This window comes from Coenobita brevimanus, chromosome 59 (genome assembly GCF_032717465.1).
Source record: "Coenobita brevimanus isolate Jiangsu-jjx chromosome 59, ASM3271746v2, whole genome shotgun sequence".
Taxonomy (NCBI): Eukaryota; Metazoa; Arthropoda; class Malacostraca; order Decapoda; family Coenobitidae; genus Coenobita; species Coenobita brevimanus.
In genome coordinates this window covers 25,722,333-25,745,652 of record NC_137012.1, presented here as the reverse complement: position 1 = coordinate 25,745,652, position 23,320 = coordinate 25,722,333, and the positions used below count along the sequence as shown (strand labels likewise).

At 42.0% G+C, this 23,320-nt stretch overlaps 2 protein-coding genes and 1 pseudogene across 2 annotated transcripts in view; 2 read left to right on the top strand and 1 right to left on the bottom strand.

Moving 5' to 3' along the window:
• Positions 1-5,661, bottom strand: part of LOC145402932 (cell adhesion molecule 3-like) — a 182,969-nt gene extending 177,308 nt beyond the window's left edge. The window contains exon 1 of the mRNA XM_080274827.1: positions 5,545-5,661. Coding sequence (XP_080130953.1) covers positions 5,545-5,608 — 64 coding nt within the window. The 5' untranslated portion in view covers positions 5,609-5,661. The remainder of the gene's footprint in view (positions 1-5,544) is intronic.
• Positions 5,103-5,287, top strand: LOC145402956 (small nucleolar RNA U3; annotated as a pseudogene).
• Positions 5,662-9,103: 3,442 nt separating the features above from the next.
• Positions 9,104-23,320, top strand: part of fzy (cell division cycle 20 protein fzy) — a 45,882-nt gene continuing 31,665 nt past the window's right edge. Inside the window, exons 1-3 of the mRNA XM_080274778.1 lie at positions 9,104-9,200; positions 15,186-15,361; positions 20,011-20,097. Coding sequence (XP_080130904.1) covers positions 15,223-15,361; positions 20,011-20,097 — 226 coding nt within the window. The 5' untranslated portion in view covers positions 9,104-9,200; positions 15,186-15,222. The remainder of the gene's footprint in view (positions 9,201-15,185; positions 15,362-20,010; positions 20,098-23,320) is intronic.

Sequence of the window (23,320 nt, the reverse complement as noted above, 5' to 3'; positions counted from 1 at the left end):
TTCTTCCCATCCTCCTCCCATCCTTCTTTCCATCCTCCTCCCATCCTTCTTTCCATCCTCCTCCCATGCTTCTTTCCTTCCTCCCTTCCCTCATTCATTCATTCATTTCTTTCTTTCTTTCTCTTCCTTCCTTTCTTCTTTCCTTCCATCCTTTCTTTCTTTCTTTCTTTCTTTCCTTCCTTCCTTCCTTCTTTCTTTCTTTCTTTCTTTCTTTCTTTCCTCCCTCTCTCTCTCTCTCTCTCTCTCTCTCTCCTTCACGCCTCGTTTTCCAGTCCGCTTCCCTCCTTCCTTCCCTCCCTCTCTTCTATACCCCTTCTCTTCCTCTTTCCCTCCCTCCCTACCTTCTATACCCCTTCCCTCCCTCGCTCCCTTTTCCCTCCCATTCTGTCACCGATAAGTAAGGACTAGAGTGCGATCAGTTTAACCCCATCAGATAACCCGCATTATAGAGCAATAAGCCTCCTCTTTGCTTTATTTCAAGTGTGCCTACCCCTTTACTCTTTCCCCTTCCTCACTCCTTTACCCCTTTTCTCTCCCTTCCTCACTTCTTTACTCCTCTCCCTCCCCTCATTCTTTATTCTTTCCCTCCCTCCATTCATTATTCTCTCCCTCCCTCCATTCTTGATTCCTTTCCCCCCTTCCATCTCTCCGTTCTTTACTTTTTCCCTCCCTCCCTCCCTCCATTCTTTACTCTTTTCTCCCCATCTCTTTTTTTTTTACTTTTTTCCTCCCCTCCTTCCTTCTTTACGTTTTTCTCCCTTACTTCCTTCTTTATATTTTGCTCCCTCCCTCCCTCCTTTCTTTACGTCGCATTCCTCTTCACTTTTTCTCTCCCCCTCTCCCTCCCTCCTTTACTCCTCTCTCCTCTTCATTTTTTACTCTTTCTCTCCCTCCCTCCCTACCTTCTTTACTCGTCTCTCCTTTTCACTTTTTTTACTCTTTCTTTCCCTCCCTCCCTCCCTTCTTTACTCCTCTCTCCTCTTCACTTTTTACTCTTTCTCTCCCTCCCTCCCTCCCTTCTTTCCTCCTCTCTCCTCTTCACTTTTATTCTTTCTCTCCCTCTCTCCCTTTCTTCCGCTCAGTGGAGGAAAAAGTACTACGGCTGTACATCCTTTCCGTAGCACTTCTTTGTGACGAGCGTAATTGTACAGTGTTACTCTAATTGTTTCAGCTTAGTACTGTAGATGGTGAGGTGGTAATTTTAGGCCAGGCAAGGGTAAGCAAAGTATACAGATTTTCCAAGTTTAATAAATTTTGAAGTTTGATAAGAGTAAACCAATGAAAGTCGTTCTCAAGCTGAAAGGGTTTACTCATCCTACCTCCAGACGATTTTATTCAACATGGAGGATTTAGCTACAGCCTTACTTAACCCCTTCACTACCAGGGGTTGTACTAGAGACGAATGAAAGCGTCTGGAGATGGCAGAATAAAGCGATATTTACGTCCTCTTGCCATCTCCAGACGATTTCCTTCAGTACTGTGGAGAATGGAGGAAGGAGGGAATGTAAGGAAGGAGAGGAAGCAATGACAGGAAGAAGTAACGAAGGAAAGTGAGGATTAAATGAAGGAAGGTGACAAGGAGTAAATGAAGGAAGGTGAGAAGATGTAAATGAAAGAAAATGAGTAAATGAAGGATCAGCGGACTTTGGGCTTATAGTCAGTCCGTTCCCTGAGGCTCGATAGTGCTTGTTTACACGATGCGTCATTCAACTGAGTTTCTTCGATTATCTCTCTCACGTCTCATGCCACCAGCTTGGGTATTATTTGTCCATCGTGGCACACACACACACACACACACACACACACACACACACACACACACACACACACACACACACACACACACACACACAGTTTTTTGCAGTAAGTAATAAAGACATGGGAAGACTATGCACTCGCCTTCCATTGTTCTCTCTCCTTCCCTCCCTCAGTACATCCCTCCCTTCCCTATCCTCCTCCTCCTTCCTTCCTTCAGTATTTCCTCCCTTCCCTCCCTCCCTTATTCCTGTCCTGTTTATTTCTCCTCTTCCCTCCCTTCCTGCCTACATTTTACAGTTCATCTCTCTCTCTCTCTCTCTCTTCCTACCTTCTCTTCTCTCTCTCACTCTCCCTACCTGTTTCCCTCCTTCTCTCCCTCGCCCCTCCGTCCTTCAGGTTATCAGTCCTTCTCTTTCTGCTCCCTTCCTCCCTCCCTCCTTCATTACACCCTCTCTTCTCTCCGTTTGTCTCTCTTCCTCCCTCCTTCCTTCGGTAAATCCCCTCCCTTCCTCCCTCAGTCCATCAATCCCCCTCTCTCTCCCCCTCCCTCCTTCCCTCCCTCCCTCAACTGTCGTACTGCATAATTCACCAAACCACGCCTTGTAGTTGAAGGGAGGGAGGGAGGAAAGCAAGAAGGAGGGAGGAAAGCAAGGGGGAGGGAGGAAAGCACGGGGAAGGGAGGAAAGCAAGGGGGAGGGAGGAAAACAAGAGGGAGGGAGGAAAGCAAGAGGGAGCGAGGAAAGCAAGAGGGAGAGAGGAAAGCAAGGAGGAGAGAGGAAAGCAAAGGGGAAAGAGGAAAACATTGAGGAGGAGGGAGGTAAGCAAGGATGAAGGAGGAAAGCAAGGGAGAGAGAGAAAAGCAAGGGGAAGGGAGGAAAGCAAGAGAAGGGAAGAAAGCAAAGAGAAGGGAGGAAAGTAAGGGGGAGGGAGGAAAACAGGGGGAAGGGAGGAAAGCACGGGGAAGGGAGGAAAGCAAGGGGGAGGGAGGAAAGCAAGGGGGAGGGAGGAAAGCAAGGGGGAGGGAGGAAAACAAGAGGGTGGGAGGAAAGCAAAGGGGAGGGAGGAAAGTAAGGAGGAGGAAGGGAGGGAGAAAAGTAAGGAGGAGGAAGGGAGGGAGGGAGGAGAGCAAGGAGGTGGGAAGGAGCAAAGCAAGGGAGGAAGGGAGAATGCGAGGGTGTAAGAAAGAGAAAAAAAAATGAAGACATGAAAGATGATGGAGCTGGAGAGATAATGGGAGTGCCTGAGAGAGAGAGAGAGAGAGAGAGAGAGAGAGAGAGAGAGAGAGAGAGAGAGAAGTAAGAAAGACAGGAGGAAGGGAGAGAAACTAGAATGAGAGATGGAATGGAGAGGGGAGGAGTAAGTGAAAGAGAAAGGGTGAGAATGCAAGAAGAGAGGAGGGAGAGCAAATAAAGGAAAGGGTGAGGGAGGTAGGGAGAATAGTGAAAGAATGCAAGAGAGAGAGAGAGAGAGAGTTACTAAGTTTGAGATAGTTGCCTAAGTGTCCTTCAAGAGGGGGTTTTGTTTAAGAAAATTGCCTAAGAAAGAAACTTATTTAAGGAAGCTAGAAATAGGTTCCTGGAAAGAGAGGATTTATAGACAGACTCATCTCTCTCTCTCTCTCTCTCTCTCTCACTTCATCAACAAGTCAGTTACCCATCCATTCTGATTCCCATTTTTATTCCTCGCGATGCATACACGACCGAACGATTTCAGAATTGTTCAGTCGCCCTCTGCATATATTTTTTTTTACTGGCTTTCTGCTTTCGTCCGTCACCACACTCGTCCTGGAATGTTAAATGAATCTGGGCAAAAATAGGTGAGAGAGAGAGAGAGAGAGAGAGAGAGAGAGAGAGAGAGAGATACAGTAGTTTTATCATGGTACCGATTTATATGAGGTAACAGACTGTAGATAGATGGATAGATAGATAGATGTTCCAGTATATTTCTGTTTCTTATTTCAATTTTAATTTGTCACCCTGTTTTTCTTTATCCATCTTCCTCCTCCCTTTTCATTTTTTTTTTTCATTTTTTGTAATAAACTTTTTCTCGGAGTCAAATATTCCTGTATCATTTATGAGATTGTTGCCTCATAATGTTTCACACTACTACTACTACTACGACTACTACTACTGCTGCTGCTGCTATAGGTGGTAGTAGTAATATAGTAGTAGTAGCAGTAGCTGTAGTAATAGTAGTAGTAGCAGTAGTAGTAACAGTAGTAGTAGTGATAAAATGGCAGAGTGAAAAGTAGCAAGCGGAGCATTTTCAGTAATTAGTGGCGCAGGTGGGAAATCGTTGAAAGGTGTTAAGAGCAGTATATTTTGAGGGCACAAGGGCGACAGTGTGTGTGGAAATTTTAACTGGTTTCTTTTATTTGACTGTTACACTGGAGAAGGGGCGTGTCAGTATGGATGGTGTTGTAAAAGAAACGTATGGTATGGCAGTGGATGGTGGAGTGTTCCTGGTGAGTGTGTCTAGTGAGGGAGGGTAGGATTTGGAAATATTCTGTGTGATGTATGATGATGATACTGTTAAGTGAAGGTGAACTGGAGTTACAGATCTTGGTGAATCGGTTTGGTAATATGTGCAAGAATAAAAAATGACAGTGAATGTAGCAAAAAGCACACTGTTCTGTTAAGTGAAGGTGAACTGGAGGTATAAATATTGATGCGTCAGTTTGGAATACGTGCAGAATATTAAATGTGAAAGTGAATGGAGCAAACGGCAAGGCTATGGATTTAAGAATGAAATCACGGAGTGCAGAGTGAAACTGAAAGGTCGGGAAACAGAAAACGTGAGTACCTTCAAATACTGAGGTAGCATGATCAACAAGGATGGGAGTTGAGAGGATGAAGTGCAAGAAAGGATGCAGCAGGGCAGGAAGATTGCGAGTACCGTACACTGAGATTTTAAAACGAATGGGGAAGCATGGAAGTAAAGAAGCCATTGCACGACAGTATGGGAGTGAGGTTTAAACACTGGTGGAAAAATACAAGACAGGAGTGAGAGGAGTGAGTGTTAGTTGTTAGTTATTTGAAAGGAGCATGTGTACAATTACGCAGAGAGACAGACCGACAATTGAGGTAGTTAGGGGCGTTGTGGTTTAATGTGGATGTGCTGGAAAGTGTTAAAAAGTATCCTGAAATGGTTCGGTCATGTGGAAAGAATGGAGAATGAGGGACTGGGAAAGCGTATGTGAGTAAAGAGGAGGAGGAACTGACCAAGGATGAGGTGGAAAGGTATATGATTTTGAGTGCTGTGGGTTAGGAGGATAGCCTGGTGGTGGAGGGTAGGTTGATACGAAGGTGATTTGTTTGTGGCCACCTCCTCCGGGATTAATGCGTCTGTCTCTAGATTGACAGACAGACATAGATACCTAACAACTCATCAACTACACCGCGATGAGGATTCTAGGATTCTTAGTGCGACCCCTTGAACGGGAAGTGGCACTGAGACTCCCCGTCCCGTGCATTGAGGATCGTTCCGGCCCGTTTATGGGGTCGAAGGGGGCCCGCACAGACTGGGTGGTTGGTGCAGTCATACAGGAATTGGCTTTGTTTTAAGGTAGCAGCGGTAGTGGTAGTAGTAGTAGTAGTAGTAATATGAAAAGTTGAAACAGTCAATAATCAATACCCCAGTTATAAGTTCAAGCTAAATATATACGTCCGTTCTACCCCTCAGCCCACCCAAATATTCTCCCATCGTTGCCAGAAAATATATACATACACATCATCACCTGCAACAAAATGCGGTCTTGGTGCAACTTCGGATTCACCGCCAACTTACCCTTGAAGCAGTGCAAGAGGAGAAAATACGCCAGCATTGTGGGTCTGGTGCTTCCGCGTTTCATTTTAGCAGTGATGAGTTTCCCTTCTTGATTAATAGTTACGGTGGGTTCCAGTGTTTTCAGTTTTCCCAGGTCATACTTTGAGGGGTTTTGAGATTCTTTTTCTTTCAGTTTGTATGTATTTTTTAAAAGATCCCATTCATTTCAGGATTTTTTAAATTGTTTTTTTTTCGAGTTACTTGCGTTTTTCGTCAGTTACTTTTTACGTCTGTGACTTTATATGCTCGATGTCATTTATCTAGGTGCTTAACAATATTCACTCTTAAGACTCAGCATGACCTATGTTAATTACAAGCTGGGTATAACATTTTCGGATCACATATCAGTTGACCAGAGTTTTTCAGTATATAATCTACAACTTCCTCTATTGTTATATTATGGTCTACTAATGTCAGTAAACCTCAGAACTAGCATGACAATAGATTAACCAGTTTGAGCCAACTATGTGTAAAGCTCTAGTGGTTTTATAAATTAATGTCAGTCCTTTTCCTCCATGCATTCTAATTTAACATATTTTCATCCTTATTTTAGCCTCGGGGTATAAGCACTACGATAAATCAGTCTTTTTTAAACAGTGGAAGTGCGGAAAATCATTGAGCGGATGCGAGAGAGGAGCAGGCGTATCCTCTCACTTACGTGGCTGGTTACACACTGGTTCCCGCCTCTCTTCTCTTCCTGCCAGCGTTGCCTGATGCTTCCTGACGCCACTACACTGAGAAGGGAGGAAAAAAAATATTAATTACAGTCTGGCAAGAAAAAATATTAATTACTGTGCAAGGCTTAAACCTATCAGTACTCAACTAGAAACATTTTTCCCCAGTGATTATTTTTAATTGAGTGAAGCGAGCGTCAAGCGCGATTTTGTTGCAGAGCGTGGATTAAAAAATTACGCAATTTATGAGGATACGGAGTTTTTTTTTTTTTTTTTTTATAAAAAGCTCCTTAATTAATGCATGGCGCGTAAAGAAACCTGATATTCCTAATGAAGCACTTCTAAGGAGATCACACACACCTGCAGCCATACCTGTGCACCTCTCGTATTTCACACGCACATTACTCCCACCCCTCGCAGCCGCCAACCAGACCTTGCACCATCGGAAAACCTCCTTGCTCGAATTTTAATATTTTTAAAACTAGTCCAGGCAAACACAATAGGTACTGACACATCTCAAATAAGTCCTGATATACTACAACAAACAGATGGAACTCTGACCTTACCTTGTGACCTTTACCCTTGACTTCTCAAATAGGAATTCATGTATCCTTAGTTTACCGTGAACCATCTACCAAGTTTGGTCCAAATTGGATAAAAATTGTTTGACTTTGCCATGGGAATTTGACCTTTGACTTCTCAAAAAGAATAGGTCACCCCCTTGGCTGACCCTCAATCCTTCCATGTTTGGTTCAGACCAGATCAAAACTGTTTTAGTTGTTCAGTTCACATATAGGCACACACGGGTTCGAACTTTGTCCTTGCCCTGTGACCTGGAAATGTTAGTTATTGCTCTCAAAATCGAATTTCCTCGTCCTTGCCTTATCCTCCATTTTTCCACTAAGTTTGGTCTAAATCGTATGAAAACTCTTGAAGCTGACCTTGCCATGTGAGCCTGACCTTTATTGTTCTAAAAAAATAATAGTTCTTCCCCTTAGCAGACCCTCAGTCCTTTCACTAAGTTTGGTTAAAATCTGATCAAAATTGAGAATACTAGCACACTACACCTCACTTCTCTGTTTACTTACCTACAACTTATTATTTTCGTTGCGTTGGTAGTCTTGGAATAATATACAGATGGGGAGATGCTTTCAGCATCTAAAGGTGTGATGGAAAGGGTGCAGGGTCATAGAATAGGAATTTTTGAAAGAACTGTACATCTGCATACTCAACAACGAAATTATGCTTTGTTCGCCCATCTGGAGATATTTGTACATTGTAGTGAGTGTAGGGTTCTGATCGCGACTAATACACTCAGGTATTTATTACACCTGTGTGTGCTGGTAGTACAGTGGGTGTAATGTTTTGCTTGACGTGTGTGTGTATGTGTGAGTGTGTGGAGGGGGGGATAAAGGCAGAGAAGTGTGGCCGGGAAAGACATGAATGAAAGTAGGTGATGAGGCGGGGCGATGGAAGTGTTGTGTATCCAGTAAAGGTGAGCGATAGCCTGCAGTTTGGACGATGCGATTAGGGTGAAGGAATAAGTTAATATTTTTCCCAGAACAAGAAATCAGCGACTTCACACCATGTTTTGTTCTTTTTTGCCGCTCGAGTTATAAGCAACCAGCAGGCCAGTTCACAGGACATATGGCTACTGGCAAGAAACCATTGTGATGCGTGGTATCTATGGCGATGGTAAATAAATCTCAGGGGTTTAGCTGATAATGTAAAATCGTGGGTTATAATATTTCATTTTCTTTTAGGGTACCGTTTTTTGCCAGGAATCATGATGGCAGGTCTAAAGAATTGAATCCTACACTTTGGGTGTAGTCATTACGGAACAGATGAATAACACGATAATGGCAGGTGTGGATGTAGCTGGGAGTGATACTAAGGGTTGTATTTTCGTTAGCTTTAGGGATTTCGTAGCACCTCATCATAATCGATTTATTTTTCTTGTTGCTCCTTAATAATCTCTTGCATATTTTTGGTCCAAACTGTGTTAGTATTAAAGAGACATAAATAACACAGTATTTAGTTAAAACATGTAATTATAATGACTTCAACTCTGGAACGGTCTTCCTCTGTCAGTATTTCCTACTGCCCATGACCTACAGTCTTTCAGACGCAGTGTGTCCAGGCACATCGAAATGAACGGATGTTGAATTTGGCTCTCAGGTATCTTTTTTTTTTGGGGGGGAGGGGGGGAACAGTATTACGGACTTCCCGCCATTCGTTCCTTCTTCCTTGCACACACACATTAATGAAAAAAAAAAAATCGATAAGAGTTATGAGGTAGAAATTGGTCTCCATGGTTACCACCCAAATCAGCTGTCTTATCTGACCATACTTGGTGAGATGAAAGAGGTTAGATATGGGGAAGGCGGTGGCTCAACCGGTAGAGAGGTCCTACCTGACCCAGGTTCAAATCTCCGCTGGGGCATGGACCAGTTTAAGGATTTGAATATATATATATATATATATATATATATATATATATATATATATATATATATATATATATATACTAAGGTTGTGTTATTGATGTTTTAGTAGTGCCTGAAATAGCATGGAGACAATTTAAATTTCCCGCCATCACAGTGAAGCTGCTGTATTGTATGTGCTTAGCATAATACGGTTTTCTTGTATATTAAAATATTTACGCAAATGTGGAGGTACATTGATTGTTTAAAATTGCTATGCTAAAGGAATAATATGAAATTATTATCATTCAGGCCATAATAAACAAGAGATTCTAATCTGATTTGTTTACCCTCCTCGTCCTCGCTCTTTCCTCGATTTAAATCCCGTTGTTGGCTACAAGCCTTCGTCTGGACGTTTAAGACTTTAAGGTTTTCTTAATTTACAAGTAACCGCGTATGGTATCATCTGTTTCTTACCCAGAATTATATCTGAATCAAACAGAAACTCAAACTCTAGTTGGTTTGTACTGTGTGCTAGTTTTAAATATTGTTTTCTGTGTATAAGTATCTGTTAGACCCAAGTGATAATCATGACGTGTGTAGTCATGGGATAGATAGTAGTACTCACATGTTATTCTGGAATAGAGTTCGCATACCTGTTCACTGCTGACCCATCGAATTTTAATGGGAAATGATAATATCATAAATATCCCCACCTTTGAATGTAATAATGACAAGGCTTGGGCTGTTACCCTAGCAGTTTTGAGCACTTCCACTAAATTGATCATTGATTTAAAGATCAGTATTGTTAGCATGAGAGTCACTCAGGTAATGCGTTTCAGTGCCTTATAAGCCTTTCAAAATAATATGCAAGTGTGCAAATGCACGAGTTTTGGCCCAGGGCAAGTTAGAAGGAAGTACAGTAGTTATCACTGATACGTTCCATTTGGTTTGTGTGGCATTACTTAGACACTGAAAAATGCCCAGGTTAGTTGAAAATAAGGTCAGATTAAGGTTATGATTTTACGTTAAAAAAAGGTTAGGTTATGAGGCTTGTACATTAAAAATAAGGTTAGATTAAGATTAGAATGCTTGTACATTACATGATTTACCTCCCATTCCATTGGTTTGCCAAATGGGAAGCAGAAGCAACTTGGGTTTTATTTTTTATTTTTTATTTATTGCGTAATTTATTCCTTTAAACTTAGCTGCATTTTATCCCCAAATTTTCCTCAAGCTGTTAAGTCCTCCCCACTTTGTAATGACTTACTGATGGATGAAGTAAGTTCCATCACATGTGAAGTATGGTACTATAATATGCAAAATGAAATTGATATTGCCAACAGTATTGTCATCAACTCTTGTCACTGACAAATTCTAAAGAGCCGTAGGTCCAGTATAATTTCCATGGCAACAGTTGTTAGAATTTATCCCTGTACTAACATTACTAGAAAAACAAGACAAACTTATGTTACTCATTAGCTTGACATTTTGCAACACAGGCAAAAACTTAATTTTCAGAGCCATGCAAGTCCACCCAAATAGGAACAGAATACTGTACAGTACTTAAGATCATAATGAGCATGAAATTCTTTCCATATATCCACAAGTTCTTCGTAATTTCCTCACTCAAGACACAAGAACCATAAAGAAAATATATGGTACTCATATAGGCAGTCTTCCATTCCACTACTACCTTTCATTCCCTACCTTCATGTTCATAGCAGCTAATAGTGGTGTCACTTGATCTTTGTGATAGACATCATCCATTGGCTATAGTTAGAATATACCATACATAAGATTAATCTATCTATCTATCTATTGCCAGACTCCTCAATCCCGTTCGGGGTGGCCACAAACAAAGTGCCTCCACATCGCCCTGTCCCCCGTCATTTCATTGCCCTGCTCCCAACTCACACCCCCCTCTCACATATATCTCTCCATCTCATCCTCGGCTTCCCCCTCACTCACATACCCTCTCTTCGTCAGTCTTTCACACTCCATCCTCTCCACATGGCCAAACCACGTTAGTGTATTCCTCCTAACGTTTCCTGTCACATCCACACCACAACGCTCCTTTATATCCTCATTTGTCAGCCTCTCTCTCCATGTGACTCCACAGGCTCCTCATAAATAACTCATTTCCACTGCTCTCACTCTTGACTTGAGTCCTTCCAACAACTTCCAAGCTTCACTTCCATATGTTAGAGTTGGTATCACAATACTGTCATGTATCTTTTTCACTTCCATGCTCACTTCCCTGTTTCTTATCACTGCTTTCAAAGAACCAGCAACCTTTCTTTCCTGCTGTACCCTTTCAAGCACTTCACCCTCCAAACCTCCATCCTTACTCATCACACTACCCAAGTACTTAAATGTACTCACATTTTCCAATTCCTCACCATCCAACCTCGCTGCACAGTCACTGACTTCACCTCTCTCAAAGACCATCACTTTACTCTTTCCTACATTCACCTTTAGATTCCGTTTCTTACACACTCTCCCAAACTCATCCACCGAGCTTCCAGCTCCCCTTCGTCTTCACTCAACAACACAGTAACAACAGTACAGGGAGTTTCCAAACACTACCCTCTCTCACCAGGGCCACTCCAACATCCACTACCCTACCTTATACCTCTTTTATTACCCCATCCATGTACAGATTGAACAACCATGGAGACATGACACATCCCTGTTTCAACCCAACCTTCAAAGAGAAAAATTCACTCAGTTCACCATCCACACGCACTGCAGCCTTAGCACCATCATACATACTCTTCACAGCATTCAACAACTTCCCATCTACTCCATATATTCTTAATACTTTCTACAATCCTTGTCTATCGACCCTGTCATATGCTTTCTCCAAATCCATGAAAGCCACATACAACTTCTTTCCCTTCTCTAGAAATTTTTCCACTAAAGATCTAAGAATGAATATCTGATCTACACAACCTCTTCCCTTCCTAAAGCCTCCCTGTTCTTCTCCAACTAATTCCTCTGTTCTTTCTCTAACTCTGACAGTAAGTATCCTACCATACACTTTTCCTGTTATACCAAGAAGACAAGTGCCCCTATGATTACCACACACTTCTTTTTCCCCTTTTCCTTTGTACAAGGGAATAATTATACCTGACTTCCAATCCTCCGGGACTCTACTTTCCTCCCAGGCCAATCTGCACATCTTCCACATCCATTCTACTACTATCTCTCCCCCATGCTTCAGCATTTCACCACACACACCATCAATTCCTGGGGGTTTCCCCAGTGTAACTTTCTTCATTGCTTCCACAACTTCTATCCTACTGATTTCCTGTCTTCTCACCTCCCTCCTTCTCCCAGCCATTCCCCAGCCACTTATTCTCGCATTACTTCCATCCTCTGTGTTCAAGAATTCCTTAAAGTGTTCTCTCCATCTGCTCACTTTTTCTCCCCTTCTCCACTAGTAATCTACCATTTTTATCTTTCACTCCCCTGCTAACTTCACTTCCACCCTGTCTTACTCTCTTCACGTCTTTCCAGAACATTTTCTTACTGTCCCTCCACTTTACGCTGAAATTCCTTCCAAATTCCTCATCCACTCTCTTCTTACTCTCTCTTACTAATCTTTTCGCCTCTCTCTTTCTTTCTACATGTAACTCTCTCTTCCACCTCTCAACTTCTTCCACGTCCCTATTTCTCATCCATGATTAATGATTCTCTGTAATTAATTCACCTCTACAGTTGTTCCCCTACTTATAAATATTTGTAGAGAAGTACTGTACTTATTGTTTCACAGTTGACATCTACATATATTGTATGCAGTAGCTACTGATTAAGATTCAGATACTCTACTGAGATAGTTTAGCTAATCATCAGAAAGAAAAAGAGCATTGTATTAAAATTTTGCGTTGCTTCTTCATGACATGAAATGGTTTGTTAATAGGGTAAATGTTACTGACCACGCACAATGACAGCTGTGTCTTTAAGGAAACTGCATTACAGATTATCAGTTTTTCCTTCTGTGCTGGTAAGGGGTTGGCAATAGCCAACACCTACTTTCGTCATAAGATGATCCACCGGTATACATGGAGAGTAATAAGGAGGATGGATGGTGAACTTGTTGAACGAAAGGCAATGATAGACTACGTGTGTGTGGATGAGCGAATGAGAAGACAAGTGTTGGATGCAAGGGTGTGGAGAGGGTGGGGGAATGGAGTCTCGGACCATCACTTAGTGATGGCCAAGATAGAGCTGCAAAGAAAGTGGTTGAGGAGGCGAAGGGGAAGACAGGAGGAAGCAGCTCCTGTGAGAAGAGTGGAGAAATTGCAAGATAGTGAGAAGAGGACAGAGTATAAGAGCATAGTGGAAGAAAGATTGGGAAGGTATGAGCTAGAGCAGATGGAAGGGGTGGAAGACGTATGTAAGATATTCACGGAAGAGATAAGCGCAGCGTGTGAGGTGGTTTGTGGAGTGAGGAGGAGATGCAAGGGTGTGCAAGGGACAGCATGGTGGAATGATGAGGTGAAACGAGCTGTGGAACAAAAGAAGAAGGCATATGGTGAATGGTTGGCGAGTAGAGGTAGGGGAGAAGATGAGAGAGAGAAGAGAGAGGTATATGTGAGCAGGAGAAGGGAGGTTAAGAGACTGGTGAAGGAGAGAAAGAAGAAAGTGGATGAAGAGTTTGGGAGGAATCTGAGTGTGAAATGGAGGGAGAGTAAGAAATTGTTTTGGAAGGAGGTAAAGAAAGTAAGGCAGTGTGAAATGGGAAATAGTAGGGGAGTGAAAGATAGGAATAATAGATTGTTGGTGGAGAAGAGAGAGAAATTGAGGAGATGGAAGGAGCACTTTGAGGATTTGTTGAATGTAGAGAGTGAGAGCAGTGTGAGTATAAGTGGTTGGGGAATGGCTGGGAGAAGAAGAGATGAGAGGAGGGAGGAAGAGATCAGTAGGTCGGAAGTAGTGGGAAGCGATGAAGAAGATTAAGCTGGGAAAGGCCCCAGGAATTGATGGAGTGTGTGGTGAAATGCTTAGGTATGGGGGTGAGATTGTTGTGGAGTGGATATGGAAGTTGTGTAGATTGGCTTGGGAAGAGGGAAGGGTTCCAGAGGACTGGAAATCAGGTATAATTGTTCCTCTGTACAAAGGAAAAGGAGAGAGAAGTATGTGGTAACCATAGGGGTATTTGCCTTCTTAGTGTGACTGGTAAAATATATGGTAGAATACTCATTGATAGGGTTAGGCATATGACAGAGGAGCTAGTTGGAGAAGAACAAGGGGGATTTAGGAAGGGAAAAGGGTGTGTAGATCAGATATTTGTTCTAAGATGTTTAGTGGAGAAGTATCTAGAGAAGGGAAGGAAAGTGTACGCTGCCTTCATGGACTTGGAGAAAGCTTATGACAGAATAGATAGGAAAGGTATGTGGAAGGTATTAAGAATATATGGAGTGGAGGGGAAATTGTTGAGTGCTGTGAAGAGTATGTACGAGGGAGCTAGGGCTACGGTGCGCGTGGATGGTGAGCTGAGTGAGTTCTTTGATCTCAATGTGGGACTGAAACAGGGGTGTGTAATGTCTCCATGGCTGTTTAATATATATATGGATGGGGTCGTAAAGGGTGAGATTTGGAAGCTTCCGGTGTTGCTGTTTGCTGATGATACAGTATTGTTGAGTGAAGATGAATGGGAGTTGCAAGGTTTGGTGAATGAATTTGGGACAGTGTGTAGGAGGAGGAAGCTGAAAGTTAATGTAAACAAAAGTAAAGTTATGGTGTTTGAGAGGAATGAAGTCACAGAGTGTGCAGTGAGGTTGGATGGTGAGGATATGGAGAATGTGAGTGCATTCAAGTACTTGGGTAGTGTGATGAGTAAGGATGGAACTTTGGGGGATGAAGTACGTGAAAGGGTACAGCAGGGAAGGAAGGTCGTTGGCACACTGAAAGCAGTGATGAGAAATAGGGAGGTGAGTATGGAAGTTAAGAAGTCACTGCATGATGGTATTGTGATCCCTACCCTGACGTATGGAAGCGAGGCGTGGACCTTGCAAGAGGGGAACAAGTCAAGAGTGAGAGCAGTGGAAATGAGTTACTTGAGAGGAGCATGTGGAGTGACATGGAGGGACAGGTTGACGAATGAAGAAGTGAAGGAACGTTGTGGGGTAGATGTGGATGTGGTTGAAAAGATTAGGAGAAATACACTGAGGTGGTTTGGACATGTGGAGAGGATGGAGAATGAAAGACTGACTAAGAGGGTGTATGTAGGTGAGGTGGAGGGAGGGAGAGGGAGGGGTAGACCGAGGATGAGGTGGAGGGATGGAGTTGAGAGGTATATGAGGGAGGGGGGGGTGAGTTGGGGGGAGGGGAGTCAAATGGTGGGTGACAGAGTGACTTGGAGGCGTTTTGTCTGCGGCCACCCTTTGCGGGATTAGGGCGTCGGGCTATAGATAGATAGATAGATAGACATAATTCAGTTTTGCTGTATGAGACTGTTTTTACTTTCTTGTACAAGTATTTTTTATTTTACTCCCAGAGACAACAATCAGCATAGTCAAGGGCAGTGTCAAAGGATGTCCCACCTTCAATTTGATGCCAAGCTGACAGAGGCCCTGAGGATGGATGGTGACCTGCCTCGTGGGCCAGTTCCGCGTTGGCAACGCAAGGCTCAGGAACAGGGTGTCCAATATCTTACTATTAATAATGAGAACAGTAAGAGCACTTTCCTTCTTACCGTAAAGGTGTGAGGAAATAACCAGATCAGTATCTGTATGGACGTTCATGAGAATAGTAGTATCTTTTTTTTTTATGTCAAGTTGTGTAGGAGCTGGTGTGTATCAGAAGATTTTATATCTGTAGCTGTGCAGACCTGAGAGTGGTAGCAGTGAGGAATACTGTATAAGGGTTATAGAGGAATGCGATATTGTAAGACTTGAGCTTAACAGTGAAGGTATGCAAGAAAGACTGCTGATCCCAGAATGAGTGCCGAAGATGACTGGAAGCTTTCAAATGAGTAGAGATCTGTGCTGAAAATGAATGGAGAGTTTAAGATTAATAAAGTTGTGGCTTGGGAATTATAGTGTAAAAGGATTAATTTTGTTGAGAGATGACAATTTTCTTCATAAATCAGGAGAACTTATGAAAGGGTTGACTGGATAAATTATTGCATATTAGGAATAGGTGTGGATGGAGAAAAACTGCTGGGGGATATAAAGATTGGGAATGGGAAGTACCAATAGTGCATGTTTGAGAATGAAGGGAATAAAGAATGATAATTTTGAAATGATGGTAGGAGTGAGATAGGAATATTGTTATTGTGGTTCTTTATTATTAAATGGATAAGAGAAGCAAAGTGAGAATAAGGTTTGCAAAGGTGAGAATGCCTGGCTGGAAATTTTGTGGAGATCTCAGCTTTCTGGTATTCTGATGAGAGTGAATTACTGATAGTGTGAATGACTTAATGAACTGCAGCAGCCTTCATGCACACTCATAACAGGGGTGGACAGCAGTATTGTTCACTTGAGGGATGTCACTTTCTGTCAGAGGAAAGTGATCCTTCCCCCTTCCAGTACTGCATTTATTGGTATTGGTGTATGAAGTATTTGAAGCACAGGTTGGGAAGTGCATATATAATACTGTTCGAGTGGCATTGAGAATCTGCGTACTGTACATTATCAGGGGTACGTCAGCAAGCACAAGTATATAACACATACTGTATAAGGAAATAATCTCTTAAGTGTTCACTTCCCAGTTGGATTGACCTTCAGTTTTGAAGAATGGCAGACATATACTGTATATTGTGACTGCCAGAGACCTTGTGGTAGAAAGTACAGTATAAGACAACTTAAAGAACACTATATTTGGATTTGATAACATATGTAGGAGGAGGGATCTAAATAGGAAATGTTAGTAAATGTAAAGTTACAGTGTTTGAGAAGAAAATATATCATTTACAGTACACCCACTGCAGATTGACTAAGGACCTACACACAGAATTGCTATGGGAGAGTTGTCTGTCTGCTTTGTGTTTCCACCTCTACCATGTGAATTTTTTTTGGCAAGAAGTAATGGGCAACTCCTCTGGTGTTGCCGGGAGGTGGTGAAACACTCAGCACTTCAGTGCTTGCCCAGAAGCAAGAGTGGGAGTATATGTTCCCGTCGCCCTGAGCTTGCACCTCCCTCTTTTTTCGTATGCATTACTGTTTGCCCTGTTGTTTTCCTAGAGTCGAGTTATCATGCCTGGAAAGTACTGCACAAGGATTGAGAGGGTCCGTATCATTGTGTGGAGGCAGGATAATGTCCCTATCAACACGATTTGTGAATGTACTGGACGCACAAAGTCGACTGTCATGAAGATTCTTGCTGCAGCACGCGGCCTGCCACCTGATGCACAAGCATGGTGGTGGAAAGAAGAGGATGACATCCAGAGGTACAGATATGCTTCTGAAGAGGGAAGTATCAAGAATCCTTGACTGACACCAGCAGAATTGAAGAGAATGTATCCCCAGCAGTTACATCTCAATTCGAACTACCCAACACCGCTTGCAGAAGGAGCTGGGCTTGTTAAGCCGCACTGCAGTCAAGAAACAGCTTCTCACTGACCGCATGAAGAAGCAGCGCATTCAGTTTGCTAAGAAGTATGCACACTGGACATCGGATGAGTGGAGAAAAGTTATGTTTTCTGATGAAAGCATATTTCAAGTTATCCTGGTGCGTTCTGCCAAGGTTCGTCGCCCTGCCTCCTGTAGTCGATATGACCCTGCTTACATGGTGCCGACTGTTAAGCACCCACAATCAGTAATAGTATGGGGGGGTGTTTCTTAGGTGAAATGGAAAGGGGAGGCCTCTGCTTTCTTCCTAAGAACTTGATGATGAATGGTGGCCGGTACATTCGAGTTGTGAAAGATCATTTCTTAAAAATTTTTGCTATTCATGGAGGCAACTTTTTCATCCACGATTCAGCTCCATGTCACAAGTCAAGAAAGGTGACAAAATGGCTTCAGGATAATTGGATTGAGGTCCTTGACTGGCCTGGTAATAGTCCGGATCTAAATCCAATAGTAAACTGCTGGGCAAAGATGAAGAAAATCATGGCAGAGAATACACCCAATCTGGAGAACCTCAAGACTGAACTGACAGATGTTTAGTGCAAAGAAATGTCCTTAGATTACTTTAGAGATCTAAGTGATTCCGTGCCAAAATGCATCCAACTGGTCCTGAAAAACAAGGGAAACATGATTTCATATTAATGAATGGCATTTCATGAACAAATATTGTGATATACTATAATTTCTTTGTTATTTAATACCTTGTGGGGGGAGGTCCTAAGTCAATTTGTGGTAGCTGTACATTTATGTTTTTGGAGGCCTTATCCATGCATGTATGTATAAACCTTAGTAGCTTGTCTCAGCAGTCCCTTATATTGTAAAAGAGTACTGCAAAATCAGCCTTTGTTTACCATTCACTGTATAAAGGTCTTCTCAGTACTGTATGATGATTTAATTTAAGAGATGCCATACAGGTTATTCACTGTACTGGTTTAATTCATATTTAGATACCAGCCAAATGCAGTGTTAATTAATACTTTTCCTTTCCTCTTTAAAGCAAACTCCATGGTATGCAAAGTTGAGCATTATAGGTAAGAGTATTGATATTTGTAGCACTGTAATAACGTAAGTATTCTGCTGAAGGGGCAACCAACTGTAAACAAGGTGTGGAGAAATTTGTATTTAAAGATTTAAATCCCCACTCCAGTTTTCTTTGTTAATCCAGACACACACACAAAAAGGCAAATTTATAGGCTTTCAGATTAAAATTGGTGAACATATTTACAGTCATGATAATAATCACTATTTATAATGCGATAATGGGGGGTATGTAGACATTTGAAGGCTATGAAATGACAAGACTATTGATATATAATTTTAAAAAAAAATGAAAAGTGTGTGGGATTCCCCTACCCCTCTCCCCCCAAAAAAGTGCCATTTTTGGGACATCATTCTAGCTGTTATATATGTTAATCAGATGTACAAATGAAGAAAGGCTTCATTTGCTGGGAGGCATTTGCCCAGTTACCCTTCCAGCATGGGAGCACTGTCTGTTGGGCCAACTAAATGTAATAAGGTTGATTGCTGAAGGTCCAGACTGTGGACTCTTGACCATGCTAAGAGTGCCAATACAGTACCCTGTATTTGTTTCTTTGGGAACAAGAACATGCAATCGAGGCCAGGGGAACATGTTGGAACCTATAGGTCCATTTTGCCATTTTTGGTTGGTTTGCCCTTCCACCTCATGCCTCATATATAAAGTTGTCATGTCAAAGTACTGTTATAAGAAAATACAACATAATCATCAAAACAGATGGATTATTTATTGATAATTAGGATCAGCGAGAAGAGGCAGAGGGATATAATGATGACATGTATACAATCATCTCTTGATACTGTATTCATGTCAGTTAAGAAAGCGCCCTAACACCTTTTTCATAGCAATTTATTCATACATAAAGCCAGCTAATAATCCCATGCATGTTCTTTGTGCAGTCTCTGTTAGCTATTTAATAGACATATACCACATACTGTACAAGTGAGTAGGAAGGTTGAGTATGCAAAATAAATTGCTAAGGAAGAGGCCATAAAAGACCTCTTAAGGCAACAAGAATATGGACCTTGATGTTTTTGGCCTTTATTCTGGTTTACTGAGGAGGCTGTGTACCATCTTTTCCTTACTAGTCTGTTTCTGCGTTTTGTTTGGGTTCTCATTGATGAAGGAGGCTTCCTAGCATCTTTTCGTTACTGATGTATTTCTGCACATGGCACATAGATATTCTCTTGTATGTCATTATTGCAACATGTGTTGATATTAAAAAGCTATAACATGCAAGGGAATAATACGGTATTGTTTAGGACATAAACCATTAAGGAAGAGATATTAGAAAGTTTCATAAGCCATTGAGTATACCGCCCCATAATATGTGGAGGCAGAATTCTACTTTTAAGCAAAACAGGTTGAACTAAATGCACACAAAGAAAAAAATATAACTTTAGAACAACTTTATAATAAAACACAAGTAACTGTAATGATGGAAATGTAGTAATTCATCATTAAGTTCATCATTTAGCACCTTTGAATGAGGAGTGACTATTGTACCCATACTATTTCTCCATTATTCTTTCATTTTCCTCACAGATTAACTATTGTACTGATACCTATTCTTCATTTCTTCTTTCTTTCTATAAAGAAGTAATTGTAGTACCATTACCTTTCATTTCCCCATGGAATATGGATTGACTGCATTGAAGTAGTAGCTCATCTCCAGCTATATTTTCATATTTCTCACTCATCACCACCTCTTCCAACAGGTCAGACCAGCATATCAGATGGGAGCAAGACTCCTCGCAGTGGCTCCTTTCTTGAAGTGAAGAGTCCAGGAAGAGGCAAATCCCCTTGTAATTAGTTTTTGTACATTTTTGTATTTATTTTTTCATATAAATCCTCTAGCATTGGAATACAGTATCACAAAAATGTACAAATGGAAAAAAGTATTGCAGTTAAATCTTATTAATGTTGCATATTTCTGCTTTTAGCAGCTTGAGGATTGAGTTTAAAAGAATTTTGCATTTTATTATTGTAGCATTGTCCAGTTCATATTTTCTGCAGCAGTAGGACTTTTCTTAGCACCAGTATGTTAGTATTCACAACTATTGACAAGTGGCGTATAGTCCTTTACTACTCTATTTACTGTTTTTACCATATTGGCAGGTTTTGATCTTTGATATCTATTCCTTATACATTTCTCAGAAGTAACTGTACATGTACTTCACCAAGTTCTGTTGCAGTTATTGTGTAATGTGTCAGGGCAAATATCTTTGATTTAGCTTTCTATAATCTTGACATTTTAAATACTGAAGTCATTCTGTCAGCAGTAAACTAATAAAAAACTTGATTCATCTGAAAATTAAGAACAAGCTAGTTTGAAAGTTGGTTTGAAACAAGGATGTGTCATGTCTCCATGGTTGTTCAATCTGTACATGGATGGGGTAATAAAAGAGGTACAAGGTAGGGTAGTGGATGTTGGAGTGGCCCTGGTGAGAGAGGATAGTGTTTGGAAACTCCCTGTACTGTTGTTTGCAGATGATACTGTGTTGTTGAGTGAAGACGAAGGGGAGCTGCAAGGCTTGGTGGATGAGTTTGAGAGAGTGTGTAAGAAACGGAACCTAAAGGTGAATGTAGGGAAGAGTAAAGTGATGGTCTTTGAGAGAGGTGAAGTTAGTGAATGTACAGCGAGGTTAGATGGTGAGGAATTGGAAAATGTGAGTACATTTAAGTATTTGGGTAGTGTGATGAGTAAGGATGGAGGTTTGGAGGGTGAAGTGCTTGAAAGGGTACAGCAGGGAAGAAAGGTTGCTGGTTCCTTGAAAGCAGTGATAAGAAACAGGGAAGTGAGCATGGAAGTGAAAAAGTTACTACATGACAGTATTGTGATACCAGCTCTAACGTACGGAAGTGAAGCTTGGACATTGTTGGAAGGACACAAGTCAAGAGTGAGAGCAGTGGAAATGAGTTATTTAAGAGGAGCCTGTGGAGTCACGTGGAGAAACAGGCTGACGAATGAGGATATAAAGGAGTGTTGTGGTGTGGATGTGGATATGATAGGAAGCGTTATGAAGAACACACTGAGGTGGTTTGGCCATGTGGAGAGGATGGAGGGCGAAAGACTGACGAAGAGAGTGTATGTGAGTGAGGTGGAGGGGGGAAGAGGGAGGGGGAGGCCGAGGATGAGATGGAGGGATGGGGTGGAGAGGTATATAAGAGAGGGGGGTGTGAGTTGGGAGCGGGGCAGTGAAATGGCGGGGGACAGGGCGACTTGGAGGCGATTTGTTTGTGGCCACCCCAAACGGGATTGAGGCGTCTGGCAATAGATAGATAAATAGATAGTTTGCAGTTGTAGTATACTTTGAATTGTTATTATTAATTATAATATTGCTTATATCCAAGGGGTGGTTGGGGTTTATTGCTTATGTAATGTCACACCATGTCACTTAGTCATCGAGGTACACATGCTTAAGTGAATGATTGTTTAGTGCACATGGCGAATTTTCTTCTATCTCATATATTGTCAGAAATCAGCAGTCTTTCAGGGTGGATTTCAACTTTGGGAACCAAAGAGTCTGCAGGGACCAGATCCAGAGAGTAGGGTGGTTGGGGAACGTTAATCATCTCATCTATCTATCTATCTATTGCCAGACGCCTCAATCCCGTTTGGGATGGCCACAAACAAATCGCCTCCAAGTCGCCCTGTCCCCCGCCATTTCACTACCCTGCTCCCAACTCACACCCCCCTCTCTCATATACCTCTCCACCCCATCCCTCCATCTCATCCTCGGTCTCCCCCTCCCTCTTCCACCCTCCACCTCACTCACATACACTCTCTTCGTCAGTCTTTCACCCTCCATCCTCTCCACATGGCCAAACCACCTCAGTGTGTTCCTCACAACGCTTCCTATCACATCCACATCAACACCACAACGCACCTTTATATCCTCATTCGTCAGCCTGTCTCTCCACGTGACTCCACAAGCTCCTCTTAAATAACTCATTTCCACTGCTCTCACTCTTGACTTGTGTCCTTCCAACAACGTCCAAGCTTCACTTCCGTACGTTAGAGTTGGTATCACAATACTGTCATGTAGTAACTTTTTTACTTCCATGCTCACTTCCCTGTTTCTTATCACTGCTTTCAAGGAACCAGCAACCTTTCTTCCCTGCTGTACCCTTTCAAGCACTTCACCCTCCAAACCTCCATCCTTACTCATCACACTACCCAAATACTTAAACGTACTCACATTTTCCAATTCCTCACCATCCAACCTCGCTATACATTCACTGACTTCACCTCTCTCAAAGACCATCACTTTACTCTTCCCTACATTCACCTTTAGGTTCCGTTTCTTACACACTCTCTCAAACTCATCCACCAAGCCTTGCAGCTCCCCTTCATCTTCACTCAACAACACAGTATCATCTGCAAACAACAGTACAGGGAGTTTCCAAACACTATCTTCTCTCACCAGGGCCACTCCAACATCCACTACCCTACCTTGTACCTCTTTTATTACCCCATCCATGTACAGATTGAACAACCATGGAGACATGACACATCCCTGTTTCAAACCATGCTGTGCCAAAAAGTCATGGGTGAGGAGTGACGCGTGAGCAGGTGCATTGTCGTGGTGCAGCACCCAGGTTTTGTTTGTCCACATCTCAAGCCTCTTCTCATTGCCTTCTTCAAGTGCTTCAGAACATCCAAGTAAAACTCTATTGACCATCTGGCCACATGGAACAAACTAACAATGAATGACAGCCTTCCAGTCTACTTCACTTTCACATTTAAGTAACTTTTAAATGGATTCTTTGGTCATGGTGACAGTATTCCAACCCACTGCAATGACTGCCATCTTAGTCATATACCCACTTTTCTTCACCTGTTATGACATTTCCAATTTGAAACAGAATTTCAAGCAAACACATCACTCTTCAAGATCGTTCTTGTTCAACTTGCAAAAAATCTTCAGGTACACTAGACACACATTCACTCAAGCTTGTGTGCCTCAGTAACTAAGTGACGTAGCATAATGTGGCTAGAGCAGTGTTTCTCAAACTTTTTCACTT